The sequence below is a fragment of the Notolepis coatsorum genome (assembly GCF_963971535.1).
Source record: "Notolepis coatsorum genome assembly, chromosome: 17".
Taxonomy (NCBI): Eukaryota; Metazoa; Chordata; class Actinopteri; order Aulopiformes; family Paralepididae; genus Notolepis; species Notolepis coatsorum.
The window spans coordinates 6,853,866-6,868,579 of record NC_140181.1 but is presented as its reverse complement, the minus strand read 5'-3'; the positions used below and the strand labels follow the sequence as shown (position 1 = coordinate 6,868,579).

Below are 14,714 nucleotides of genomic sequence, written 5' to 3'. Positions count from 1 at the left end.
CCATGTCAGGTCCTCTGAGATGTGGACCCCCAGGTACTTGAAGCTGCTCACCCTGTCCACGGTAGCCCCGTTAATCCTCAGTGGTGTGTGTGTCTCCCGCTGTCCTCTCCTATAATCCACGATCAGCTCCTTGGTTTTACCAATGTTCAGGAGCAGGCTGTTGTCCTGGCACCAACGTTCCAGTACCTCAACCTCCTCCCGGTAGGCCTTCTCGTCGTTGTCCGAGATCAGCCCCACCACCACCGTGTCGTCGGCGAACTTCACAATGGAGTTGGAGCTGAACTTGGCCACACAGTCGTGTGTGTAGAGTGAGTACAGCAGGGGGCTTAGAACACAGCCCTGGGGGGACCCGATGCTCAGGGTGATGGTGTTGGAGGTCTGACCCCCCACCCTGACCGCCTGGGGTCTTTCACTCAGAAAGTCCAGTACCCAGGCGCTCAGGGCGGAGCTCAGGCCTAGCTCGATCAGCTTGTCCACCAGTCTGGTGGGGACTATGGTGTTGAACGCTGAGCTGTAGTCAATGAACAACAGTCTCACATAGCCCCCCTTCTGACGGTCAAGGTGGGAGAGAGTGCTGTGCAGTACCTGGGAGACCGCGTCATCAGTGGACCTGTTTGTCCTGTATGCAAATTGCATAGGGTCCATATCACTGGGGAGAGAGGCACAAATGTGGTCCTTGACCAGCCTCTCGAAACATTTCATGACCACAGAGGTGAGTGCCACCGGTCTGTAATCATTTGGACATGTTGGGGAGGGTTTCTTCGGTACAGGGATGATGGTAGACATCTTGAAGCAGGCAGGGACTACTGACTCCGCCAGGGATTGATTAAATATGGCGGTGAACACCGGGGCAAGCTGGTTTGCACAGGACTTAAGTATGCGTCCTGTTATACCATCTGGGCCTGCAGCCTTCCTGGTGTTCACCTGCATAAATGCTCTTCTCACACTGTGTTCCGACAACGAGAGAGCGCCCCCTTCGTGGGTCTGGGTCCTCCTTCATGCTCCGCTGCTACGGCCTTGCCACAGGGTTGGGCTTTTGCTCTTGACCCCGTGATGTTAGGGGTGGTAACAGGGGTTTGTTCCTTCCGTTCATTCCCTAGTGGCATGCGGGTTGTGCGTTTGTGTAGTCGTGGGTACGCCCCACGGTCTGCTCACCCTGTGCGTTGAGTTGCTGAAGTCTCCTCTTCGCGCAGTCGGATCCGACACCCTCCCGTCCTCCGCTAGGGGGGTTCGGGGGGCTCGGGTCTTTCCCGGTTCTGATGGTTATGGGGGGCCTCAGCGGGTGCATTTGTCGAGCTCCGCTCTGCTCAGCTCCTGTGTTGCAATAGACGCAGAGAGGAGCTACACGATGTATAACGTACGGTTATGTATATAACCATAGTTATATGAGTGTAGTGACGCAAGGCAAGACCCCGTGATCTTGCCTTGTGGTGAAAGACTTGGGAAGGAGCTGATGGTATGGCCACACCCCTGCTTATGTAGGGAGCGGATGGGGGTGTGGCCAGACAGATGATGGTATGTAAAGGTGCATGTGAGAATTTATTCAGTATCAATACTGGATATGAAGAGTATTGCAATAGACGCAGAGCGTCACTACACTCATATAACTATGGTTATATACATAACCGTACGTTTTAGTGCCTCTTTAAACATAAAAAAAAAAAAAACGGTGATGGACATTATCACACAAAACTGATGTGACAATTAACTGGTAGCTAATGGGATGGGCATTTTTAAGAAAAATCCAGATAGATTGATCGCATGCCATACTCGAGTGATCGTGTAGTATTACTCGAAAAGGGAAAAAAAACGTTAAAAAATTAAATATATATATTCTTTGGAATATTAAAAAAAATTACTTTATTTTGTTCATTCACGTATACATATATTTAAGGAAACCAACAAACAGTTATAATCTTACACCTACATGTGAAACAAATATGTACAAAAATAAAATAAAAATAAAATGTTTAAATATATTATTTTTTTCATAAAAATTATTAATAATTTAAGATTGATTTTTCCTCATAGCTACGAGTAATCGATTACTCACGCCCATCCTATAACACTAATTGGTCTGTTCTTCCGTTACTTAATAATTCCATTATCAACCTGTAGAATGCACCTGTCATTCTCTGTCAAGTCTCCTCTCGTTTCCTCTCGCGAGACATCCCGCCGTCGTCGCCACTGCGCAGTGGAGGCTTGTTGTCCGCCATCACTGCTCTCTCCAGCGGCGAGCCCGAGAAACACCGAGCAGAGAGCGGGTGACAACAACCGAGCAGACACACAGACGGGCCTCATTTCGAAAGGGAAGGTCGAGGGGTTTGTTCCCCTATCGCTTCCCATTATTCGCAGGAGAATAATAACCTTTTTCATGTAGTCTTTCACGTTTCATGTAGAAGAGAAACGACAGTCAACTGTAATCATGTCCAATCTCAAAGGCGGCACCAAGAAGGACACCAAGATGAGGATACGAGCCTTCCCTGTACGTATTCATTATATCATTATATATTCATATTTGTTAGCTAGTTGTTGGTCATGGTAACAGAGAAAAGGCCTGTCGGGTTAGCTAGCTAAGCTAACTTTGCATTCATAACCCGGGTTAGTTAGTTAGCTCATATTAGCTGAGCTAGTAGCGAGCTAAATTAACGATAGCTAGCCTTGGTTTTTAAAATGTCACCGGCCGTCATCTCGCGATAACTAACATCTATCTCGCGATAACCAACGTCTATCTCGCGTTAACCAACGTCTATCTCGCGACAACTAACGTCTATCTCGCGTTAACTAGCGGCTATCTCGCGTTAACTAACGTCTATCTCGCGGTAACTAACGGGAACTTGGGCTAGCAAGTAGCTAGCTAAGCTAACTAGCAGGCCTGCTAATGTTGGCTAACTTAGGATAGCAGCCAGCAGCAACTCGGCATTAAACGCTAGTAGCTGTTATTAGTTCGTTGCTAATAATAACACTAATAACAGCTAGGCGTTTAGCTTGTCGAACGTTGTCTAATGTTGATTTCCTATTCATCATCACACTGAGCTGGTCAAAAAGGGAACCAACTTAGCTAATATGGGCTTGATAACATTTGTCATTTGTTGTGAGCTGTGAGTCACGAAACTCCTGCCTAGCTGTGTAAGCCCTACTTATTCATGTTGTTTACGTTGGTGCAGACTTTGGTGAGCTGCTAGATTGACCTGCTATCCAGCTGGTTCAACAGTTAGTTATATAATAACATTAGAGACACAAACGTTACATGTGATATTAGACATTAATCTGATGCAGCGTACACCTGGCCACATCGATTCCTCCTATCCTATATTATGACTACGCACTCAGTTTGTAACGTTGATTGATTGATTGAAAACTTTATTTAACAGATTGCAGAATGGGTACAGTACAGCTCAATACACACAATTGTTAAGGGGATGCAGACCAGAGATACTTTCGTCTTGTTTTACATCAGGGTCCCCCCCATTTTCAATTCATCATAACATATATGACAGACATACAGATAGACAGTACTGTCTGCTACATCTATACATTTATGACATACCAGTAGCCATGGTATGGGATATGCAATCCTACATGCATTGCAGCTGCAACAACAAGGATGACAATTACTGAGTTGTAGAATCAAGCTTTTTGGCATGACTCAAGTGCTTGTTTCTTTTATAAAGTAAGTGTGTGTGTGAGAGAGAGCGTACTGTGTGTCGAGCGTACTGTGTCTTGCCTACTGTGTCCTGTGTGAAGGCTACATGTCTGTACAGGATCAGCATTTCCATCCGTTGGTTATCAAACGTTAGCCAATCTAACTGCCTAACATCCTTTCCCTTCTGGCATAAATAAATGTTCTTTCCCCTGTTCTAAGTAACCTAATTTAATTGGCTATCTGCTTCTAGACGGGCTCATTCGGTGACACCGGCCTCATTGAACAACAATCGACTGGAGCTATGAAGTAAAAGTTAAACGTTCCCAGAGCCCAAGCCTGTGTGTTTGTGGCAACAGGGGTCCTAATAGATGAGGCCGGTGTAATTAAACCTTTTTTTTGTATCTTATTGACAGCATAGCCTACGAAAAATACAAACCCTACAATGCATTTCTTTTACTAACATGGTCCATCTAGCTAACACCAGATTATAACTTGTATTCAGAAGTCACAGAACTTAATTGTTGTCCAAAAGCTGCTAAAAACAAGTCACCTGGAGCCACATTGTTAGCATAAATTCATTCATGGGCATTGCGATATTTCCTGAAACTACTTTATGATGTGACATGATTGCTTCAGAAGTAGTTTCAGTTCAGGCAGACTCCAATGTAAAGACGGCAGTGTGAGTGCTATTCTATCTGTTTACTACTGTGTACACTGCACACCCATAAGAGTTTGACTACTTAACCCTTTCACTACCACAATACAGAAGGTTAACCTTTCACTACCACACACTACAGACGGTTATAACAGTCTGTAGTGTGGTGTGGTAGTGAAAGGTTAACCTGTAGTGTGGTTCTGAAAGGGTTAACCCTTTGTCGTGTGGCAGTGAAAGGGTTCACATTCTGTATTGTCGCGGTGAAAGGGTTAACCACTTGGTAGTGAAAGGGTTATTTAACTTGAGATGCATCGATTGCAATTTTCTTGGCCTATTCCAATTATCCAATTTTATTTTAAAGTCAGACCTGTCGATGACGTTACTGTCTGTGCCACTGTGTGCCCGACATGAACCACTGTAAGTTTGACCAGCACAGATTGGGATCCGAGACTGACTGCTCACCCCTGCTCACTCACTCTTCATGACCAATCAAGCTGAAAACCAATCCGATTTCGCTCACATATTGATCTGTGCGTCTCTCTACTCTTAACTTAGAACCTTTTTGCACAGTTTACAATGTCCACCTGTCCGGGTCAGACTCATCAAACTTGGTGGACCCATACTGCCATATATGTGTGTGTGATGAGCCGTTGTATTCGGAGAGCGGAGGAAATGCAGCCATGAAGAGCTAAGAGGGAATTACAAACACTACCGAAACCGTTAATATCCATATGAAGGTGCTATCAAGATGGCCCTGATGTAGGACCCTTTGGTTTTCTACCAAAGTGCCCCATTTAGCTTCACAGAGAATGCACCCTACGAAAGTCGGAAAGGTCTTGCCCAGGGGTCGGGTCACCAACCTTTTTGAAACTGAGAGCTACTTCATGGGTACTGAGTCATACGAAGGGCTACCATTTTGATACTCTTCTGAAATGACACATTTGCTCAGTTTGACTTTAGTTATATATTATTTATCAATGATGAATGATACTCATCTTTGTGAAGAGACACTGATCACGTTAATGATTTCTCACTATAATTATCAACAATGACTGAATAAGGTGGGAAACGGATAATATCAATATTCAACACTTTATACACCCCGGCTACCGCAGGCACTGTGTCGTGATCCCTCTCTAGCCTATAATGTTCTTTTTTGCATTTCGCTTGTCCACAATCTTTAACTTTTCTTCTTTCGGGGTGGTGACGCGCACTACATCTCTTGTGTACAAATAAACAAGTATACCACAAAATGTAAACGAGTAACGAGTAAACAAAGATGGCCCCAACAACCACTTCTTCTTGATCTCGCAAGTGGTCCTGTGTTTTTATGAGCAATATGCTCGTGAGAAGAAGTCGAGGACATCTTTGATTTGGGGTATATACTTGTCTTTTAACTATGTCTAAAGGTTTATTTGTACATAGACCAGGGAACAAACTTAACTTTTTGACTTACCAGCCATTTGGCTGGTAGATTTTTAAAAGTACCAGCCGGGCAGATTTTTTACTAGCTAAAAATTATAAATAGCTTTTTAGTATATCGCCATGTGTTATTATTACATATAATACTCTCATATGCTATTTTCAATTAATATCATAAACAACATAAGGAATATTAGCATAATTTTGAGTGGACTGAAGGAATGAGTCGGCATTAATAGTTTTAAATGCAAATAATTTATTGAAACATAGAAGTGGGGTCAGGACACACACACAGTGTTTCAACTCACCACCCCCGCATCATATTGTAGTCTGTCTTCAAACTTCCACACCTCTCAAACATTTTTATATTTGAATATCAACATTATCTGTCCATCCTCAGTAATCCTCAGTTTACTATAATATACTCCTGTCCTGAGTCCTGACTAGTGACTCCGTCGTCTTTCCAAACGCACGCACACACACACAGGGAAGGGGAGAGTGCCCCCCCCCATTTCCCTTTCCTCAGTGCTGTTCACTGTGGCTCTGCCTCGTCTGATCATCAGGATTAGCTTGTTAGCTGACGTTAACGTTGTAGTGATTGGTACATAAACGTTAATTTCGGGCGATGTGGGCATAAAGGAATGCAGGGCTGTACGCTAAGCTTTTTCACTAGGGGCACACTTGCCCCTAAATGAGAAATTTAGGGGCAAAGAATATTTTTTAGGGGCACATTTTTAAATAACTATTTTACCATTATAATAGGGCTGGGCGATATGGCCTCTAAATGATATAGCGATATTTTTTGGCCATATCACGATGCACGATATATATATCGCAATATTTTGACATTTCCTCTAAAGCACTTAAAAATGCTTGATTTAACCCTTTGATGCATACAGTCACGCCAATATGATGATTATAATAAGTCCCTGCAACATATGTTTGCATTATTAAACCATGAAGATGCTTTAAAAAATTATTTAATGAAAATGTACTAAGAGTAGTCTACTGACACACTAATAAAAAATGTATTTACATCTAAGACCATTTATATAAAAGCTTTTGGGTGCCTTTTTTTTGCACAGTACTGTGTTTTCTATCCACTTTAGCCAAACACACACACACATATATATATATATACACACACACTACTGTGAGAAAATAATAATCACACACACAAAGGGATAATGGCTTATAGCAGACTTAATGATTTTAGAATATTTCAGATAATGAAATTAAATGTTTATATCATCAACTATCCAGTTAGTATTTATACTGTCTAACGTTTGGCTACTTTAAATCATTGAATGTAGAGAGAGCTGTACTGTATTGTACCCATTCTGCAATCTGTTAATAAAGTTTTCAATCAGAGAGAGAGAGAGGGGGCGAGAACGAATGAGAGAGCCAGCCCCCCCCCCCCCCGGGTTTTGTTCTAGGTTCGCGTTTTGATCGTCTAAGCTGCCGTAGGTGATGACGTCACACACGAATGTAAACAGGAAGCGTTTAACAGACGGAGATGGAAAGTGGATGATATACAGTAACCGAAACGAATAACCAATAAATATGAAGTTATGTTTAAACTTCTGTTGTCAAGCGTTGTCAATATAACCCACCCCCTTTCCTCCCGAATGGAACTAGTGTTGTGGAGTCCGCTTTGACTGGTGTCCAGGGTTAGCAGCAGCTAACGCTAGTTAGCTTAGCATAATCCTAATGGATACCGTGGATAGCAGCTAACGTTAGCCCATTGCTTGTGTCAATCAAATTGCATGTTATTATAGGTCCGCGCTGGTCTGTCTAATGAAATTACAACCGCAACATTATGCCCTGGTTGTAGGCTAATGTTTTATCCAATTTGTATGGATTAATTTAGGAGTGAAATGCGAATGAAGGGTTGCAATCACTACTCGCAAGCTTGCCCCCAGATGATATTTTCCACTCGCACCGGCCAGATTAGGGGGCAATTTGCGACGAGATGCTCGCAGTGTACATCCCTGGAATGGCGACGGTGCAAAGCATGTAGCTGCATTGGACTCGTGAGAAGCGTCTGTAGGCGCACTGCTGTGTTAACGCTGCTCTGTTTACAAGAAACAACACTGAGTGGGCGGATATCATATGACTCGCGGAGTTGCTAAGGGTTTTTCAAAATAAGAGTATCATATGAACCTGAACGTTGCTAGCTGCCGGAGCCCAGATATTATGACTGGAGCTGCGCTTGGGGCGGCAATGAGACCCGCACAGGATTTTCAAAATAAGAGTATCGATATGAACTACACGCCAGCTGGCGGGCAGACTATTATTGTTAGACGCCAGACGGTAAATCTACACGCATTTGGCGATGGGCGCCCAGTTATTTATTTTGTTCCCTGACAGACGTAGTGCTCGTCAACCACCCGGAAAGGGGGCAAGTGAAAGAAGAATAGAGTTTACAGACCCCCCCCCCCCCCCCCATATAAACCTCTTGGACCTTCGTGAGGTGAATTTGTGGTGAAGGCCAAACCTGTATCTGGGCTATACTCCAGATGGAACTACTGGAGGTCGCTGGCTGGCATGCACCTGCCGTAGGTCCTCCACAATGGCAACCGGGGCAGAATATCTCTTAAAACTACCAAGGCCCTGTGGTCTAAAACTACCAAGGCCCATGGTCTAAAACTACCAAGGCCCTGTGGTCTAAAACTACCAAGGCCCTGTGTTTTAAAACTACCAAGGCCTTCTGGTCTAAAACTACCAAGGCTTCTGGTCTAAAACTACCAAGGCTTCTGGTGTAAAACTACCAAGGCTTCTGGTGTAAAACTACCAAGGCTTCTGGTGTAAAACTACCAAGGCCCTGTGGTGTAAAACTACCAAGGCCCTGTGGTGTAAAACTACCAAGGCTTCTGGTGTAAAACTACCAAGGCCCTGTGGTGTAAAACTACCAAGGCCCTGTGGTGTAAAACTACCAAGGCTTCTGGTCTAAAACTACCAAGGCTTCTGGTGTAAAACTACCAAGGCCCTGTGGTGTAAAACTACCAAGGCCCCGTGGTCTAAAACTACCAAGGCCCTGTGGTCTAAAACTACCAAGGCCCTGTGGTGTAAAACTACCAAGGCCCTGTGGTGTAAAACTACCAAGGCTTCTGGTGTAAAACTACCAAGGCCCTGTGGTGTAAAACTACCAAGGCCCTGTGGTGTAAAACTACCAAGGCTTCTGGTCTAAAACTACCAAGGCTTCTGGTGTAAAACTACCAAGGCCCTGTGGTGTAAAACTACCAAGGCCCTGTGGTCTAAAACTACCAAGGCCCTGTGGTCTAAAACTACCAAGGCTTCTGGTCTAAAACTACCAAGGCTTCTGGTCTAAAACTACCAAGGCTTCTGGTCTAAAACTACCAAGGCTTCTGGTCTAAAACTACCAAGGCCCTGTGGTCTAAAACTACCAAGGCTTCTGGTGTAAAACTACCAAGGCTTCTGGTGTAAAACTACCAAGGCTTCTGGTGTAAAACTACCAAGGCTTCTGGTCTAAAACTACCAAGGCTTCTGGTCTAAAACTACCAAGGCCCTGTGGTGTAAAACTACCAAGGCTTCTGGTCTAAAACTACCATTGAAGGCCCCCTGGTCTAAAACTACCATTGAAGGCCCCGTGGTCTAAAACTACCATTGAAGGCCCGTGGTCTAAAACTACCAAGGCCCTGTGGTGTAAAACTACCATTGAAGGCCCCGTGGTTTAAAACTACCAAGGCCCTGTGGTCTAAAACTACCATTGAAGGCCCCGTGGTCTAAAACTACCAAGGCCCTGTGGTGTAAAACTACCAAGGCCTGTGGTGTAAAACTACCAAGGCTTCTGGTCTAAAACTACCATTGAAGGCCCCGTGGTTTAAAACTACCAAGGCCCTGTGGTCTAAAACTACCAAGGCCCTGTGGTGTAAAACTACCAAGGCCTGTGGTGTAAAACTACCAAGGCCCTGTGGTGTAAAACTACCAAGGCCCTGTGGTCTAAAACTACCAAGGCCCTGTGGTCTAAAACTACCAAGGCCCTGTGGTGTAAAACTACCAAGGCCCTGTGGTCTAAAACTACCAAGGCCCTGTGGTGTAAAACTACCAAGGCCCTGTGGTGTAAAACTACCAAGGCCCTGTGGTGTAAAACTACCAAGGCCCCGTGGTCTAAAACTACCAAGGCCCCGTGGTGTAAAACTACCAAGGCCCTGTGGTGTAAAACTACCAAGGCCCTGTGGTGTAAAACTACCAAGGCCCTGTGGTGTAAAACTACCAAGGCCCTGTGGTGTAAAACTACCAAGGCCTGTGGTGTAAAACTACCAAGGCCCTGTGGTGTAAAACTACCAAGGCCCTGTGGTCTAAAACTACCAAGGCCCTGTGGTCTAAAACTACCAAGGCCCTGTGGTGTAAAACTACCAAGGCCCTGTGGTGTAAAACTACCAAGGCCCTGTGGTGTAAAACTACCAAGGCCCTGTGGTGTAAAACTACCAAGGCCCTGTGGACATTGCAAGGATGAATTATGCTTCCAAAGCAACAGTACGGCTCTGTGACCTGTTTTTAACAGTTTTTGGACAACATTGGATTTCTACAGTATGACTCCCGGCTATGAGCTATAATCTGGTGTTGGCTAGATGGACCACACTTGTTAGTAGGAGAGACATTGTAGATTTTGGTCTTTTTGTAGGCTAGGTTGACGATGTCTTTTTCATTGGAATTATCCTTTTAAAGCCTTCGGGTCAGGTTCTGACTTGAGAGAAGAATATACACCGACATGGAAAGTAGGGCCGGGGTAAAACATTAATATCACAGCCGATGGGCGGTCAGGTGGCGTAACGGAGATTGCGTTCGTCACCAAACCCCGGAGCGGCTAGATTCGCCTGTTCGAATCCAGCTCACATTATTAAATGTCGGCACCTGCCCCAGAAATCCAGTATTGGTCAGGCTTGAGTGCATTCATAAATCAACTGTCATCATTTTGATAATAGATTATTTGACTAGTCAATGGCATGCTATAGTAGGGCTGGGCGATATGGCTAAAAATGATATCACAATAATGATATGATAATGTTATATCACTCGAGTCGATATCAATAATTATCGATATTGTTATAAGTTAAAAAAAAATTATTTTTTTAAACAGATGTATGTTTATTTTGCAGCAATTCTTTGTCGTTGCCGCCATCTTTAGTGTTACAGCCTCACACTCCAGTTCTCAGGCTGCAGCTGGTTTGAAAGCGAAAGTAAACGGGCTTCTCTGCTGGCTGTGGCTCCAGGGGAGTTGAATAGTTCTGGCTCTGCTAGTTTATTTTCTATATTTTGGCGCTTTTTTGGTGGTGCACCGTGACTCGTGACTGGAGACTAGCTCTGCTAGCACACATAGCCTACTGTGTACAGACGGTTTCCAACTGTATTTTAAATTAGAAAGCAAACAAAATAAATGGACGAGAGAAATGTATCTCAATTTGGTCAGTATTGTGATTTGGACAAGCAAAGCCATTACTTTAAGTTGCAGGCAAGAAAGACAAGTCTGTCCACCGTCTCTGCTTTTAAAACTGCCCTGTTGCAGGTCACAAAAAAAAAAAAAATATATATATATATATATATATATATATATATATATATATTTTTTTTTTTATATATATTTTATATTATCGATCAATGTCTATTATTAAAATAAGCTAGTGTTGTGTTAATTCATAGTTAAAGACAATAGAGGTTGAGTACTTTGTTGTGATATATCACATTTACACTCCCAAGTGATTTGGATTGACTTTTACAACTGCAAATACATGGGCTGTCCAAAATATTTCAAAACGGGAGTTATCAAATCAAATGTATTTGTAAGGCCCGACAACACATTAATGTCCCCATGGGCCAGACACGTCTTCTTTAAACAAGTCAAGAAGAAACATCACAATAAATCAAGAACAAAACGCCATGAAAGCCAAAATAAAATGTAAATAAAATAAATGAATGCAACACTCCCAGACAGACTCCCAGACTCCCCACGCCAAGGTAAGGAAAAACTCACCAAAAACCTAGCACCACAGGCAATGTGGAGGAGGGGAGAAGGGGGATCTCCCTTATTAGATGTCATATGGTGCTTCGGTGCAAAGGGTTTATTTATTAATCTCATGTCTTGCATTAAGCAGTTAGTGGTTTTACTGGTGACTTGAGCCTGACTCGTTTTTAACAGCAACATCCTTCAGAGAAGCTAGCCAGCGTCACATTCATGCAAATATCTCAGCAAGGTGTGCTCCCTCGGCTGATGCATGAGTCATGTTTCTGAAGACATAATTGATGCCTAAAGGAACAGTCTTAAGTGTTGGTGACGGCGTGTGCGGTGACTCCTCGTTAATTACTCTTTGGCGATAAAACATTTGCATAGAATTTACTAGTATAAACTTTTCTTTTTCTTTTTACACATTTCAATCAGGGCTCCAGTCCAGAGACCATTTAGTCACATTTTGCAACCACTTTTTGAGATGGTGCTACTAAAAATGACAACTAGTAAAAATCATACCGTCTTATGTTCATCACCAAAAGGTGTGTGAGAGAGAGAGAGGGGGAGAGACACGCACACAGACGGTAAGGAGACAACACCAAGCTCTCAGTAGAAAGTCAGCCAGCATTCTCTCGCTCTCGCTCTCTCTCTCAAGTATATTGATTCCATTTTCAAAAGAAAATAAATATCGGATCCTTCTGTGTGTCACCGATGATAATCTAGGGCTGTACCGAATGTCATTTTTTAACATTCGAAGCTTCAATTGAAGTATTCGAACGAAGCTTCGAATGTCTATACATTTATTTTATTTTTATTTTTTGGACTGAATCCTCAATTTGTATAAAGTGATTAATCTGATTAAATTAGTATTTTTCTTTTATTAAATCAACTTTCTTTAATGAATATAACTCATCAGTTTCGTCAACATAAATAATCCAATAAGGGCACGGTTGGTATGAAAGTGATGGTGACGTCTTATATTATTATTATTATTATTATTATTATTATTATTATTATTATTATTATTAATCATTATTATTATTATTATTATTATTATTATTATATTATTATATATAATATTAGTGTAGCCTAATCTTTAACTGCAACTGTGAATAAAACCCCCATTGGTTTAAACGGATTGAATAGACAAAAAAAAATTCGAATGTCAACATTATGATTGAAGCTTCGAAGCATTCGGTACAGCCCTACGATAATCCCAAAATTACGATGATCAGGACAATTGGGACTAATCGGTAGGCGATCTGGATAAAAAGGCAGACTTCTCCCCATAGGAGTGGTTCAGTGGGAGCATTGAGTGAAGCGAGGAGCAGAATGATTGAACTTCCGGTCAAACATTTTCAAAATAAATGTTCTCAAGAACAAAGAATAGAAATGCAATAGATGCAGAGAATATAAAGTATATATATATATATTTTTTTCCGTCAGACCTTTTATACTTTCCAGGAGTAAGTAGGCTAATCCAGCCTTACTCTGCAATAAGGAGGCCAGCGAACATGACCATCTTCAAAGCTATATATAAAATATACGAATCTCATTCATGCCCCAGAAACACAATAGATATCATTCTACAGTAGTATGTGCATCACTGACTAAAATCTTCTTCGAATAGAATTAAATAAAAACACGAAATTGTTATTTTCTGTTTCAGTTTAAATTCAGTTAAAATGTTCAGTTTCAGTTATTCTTTTGAATAGAATGGATCATTGAAATCAAAGGGTATTGCACATAAATAGGCACTTCAGATAATCCTTCAGACAGTTGATTGGCTCAGCTGACCGACAATAAATCAAAATGACACCATTCACTATCGCAGCCTATAATAATAACAGCATTGCATTGGCCTATCAACCTATTGTTTTAATAAACAAACAGAAACGGTAGCATGTGCATATTTTAGATCAATTAGGCTATGAAAATTAGGCTGCCTCTAAATATAAAAATGTATTAAATAAGTGGTTTGCTTCACTCAAAAGCTCTGCTGATTCGCCCCCGAGAGTTTAATCATGAAGCGCTCAATCGTAAAACACAATAACACTATGTATCAGGAAATATTATGCTGTGCCACGGACATCTCTTACAATGGCATGGCACTAAAACTGACTGCTGGATCTGTCACATGAGCGCACACTGAAGGGAAACTAAATGCAATATCACGGTGTCCTAAATCAGCGGTTCTCAACAGGGGTTCCGCGGCACACAGGGGTGCCGCGGAGAGCTGCCAGGGGTGCCGCGAGATGCCTGATGGGAATGTTTCTTTAAGAATATAGAATGACAACTATTTAACTAAACAAATAGTCTATCTAGTGCTTCATATACAATAATTGCCTAATCTAATAACATGAACTAAAAAAGAAATCGATCAAAATGTCTTCACACGTTTCGTAAAGTTATTATAGAAACTTTACCAACTTAACGTCCGCGGCAGGCGTCATTGCTTTTACCAACAGATTTTCCAACGCATTTCCACTGAGCAGTCGCATTCGTGTGACATCACATCACGGGTCCTATCTCCGTTACAGAGCCGGCTCGCGGCTCTGGTCCGTTATCGTTATCAAGGAAATACAAAGCGGCTGTCGTGATAATCACTAAATGCATTCAGTGCTGGATCTAATCAAATGGATTTATCGAGACATGTTATGGAAAGTTCAAGACCGGAGCAGACCATCAGCTGCTGTGTTATTCTCGAAGTCAACTTCCTGTCTTTTTAACTTTCTGTCGGTTTGGGGGGGGGGGGACATGCACTTAGAATCACCAGAAAGGCTTTCGAAATAGTGAAATGCCATGTTGGCCTCAATATTTTCAAAACAAATGATATGAAAAGGTTATGAAATTAACAAGAATGTGATAAAATATGTAATAAAAACGGAGCTCAACGCATACATTTGATGGTAGAAATCCGTTTGTTTCCCCAATACCAAGATGGCGGCGGTCTCGTGACGTCAGTGTCTTCGAGAATGATTATTATGATACAAAATGTGAATGAATGAAAAACTGTATTTAAC

At 42.3% G+C, this 14,714-nt stretch overlaps 1 protein-coding gene across 2 annotated transcripts in view; it reads left to right on the top strand.

The window, feature by feature from the left end:
- The first annotated feature begins 2,207 nt into the window (after positions 1 to 2,207).
- Positions 2,208 to 14,714, top strand: part of LOC311244524 (cullin-3) — a 100,523-nt gene continuing 88,016 nt past the window's right edge. For both annotated transcript variants that reach the window (XM_084334075.1, XM_084334074.1), the window contains exon 1: positions 2,208 to 2,485. In XM_084334075.1, coding sequence (XP_084190201.1) covers positions 2,426 to 2,485 — 60 coding nt within the window. In that variant the 5' untranslated portion in view covers positions 2,208 to 2,425. The remainder of the gene's footprint in view (positions 2,486 to 14,714) is intronic.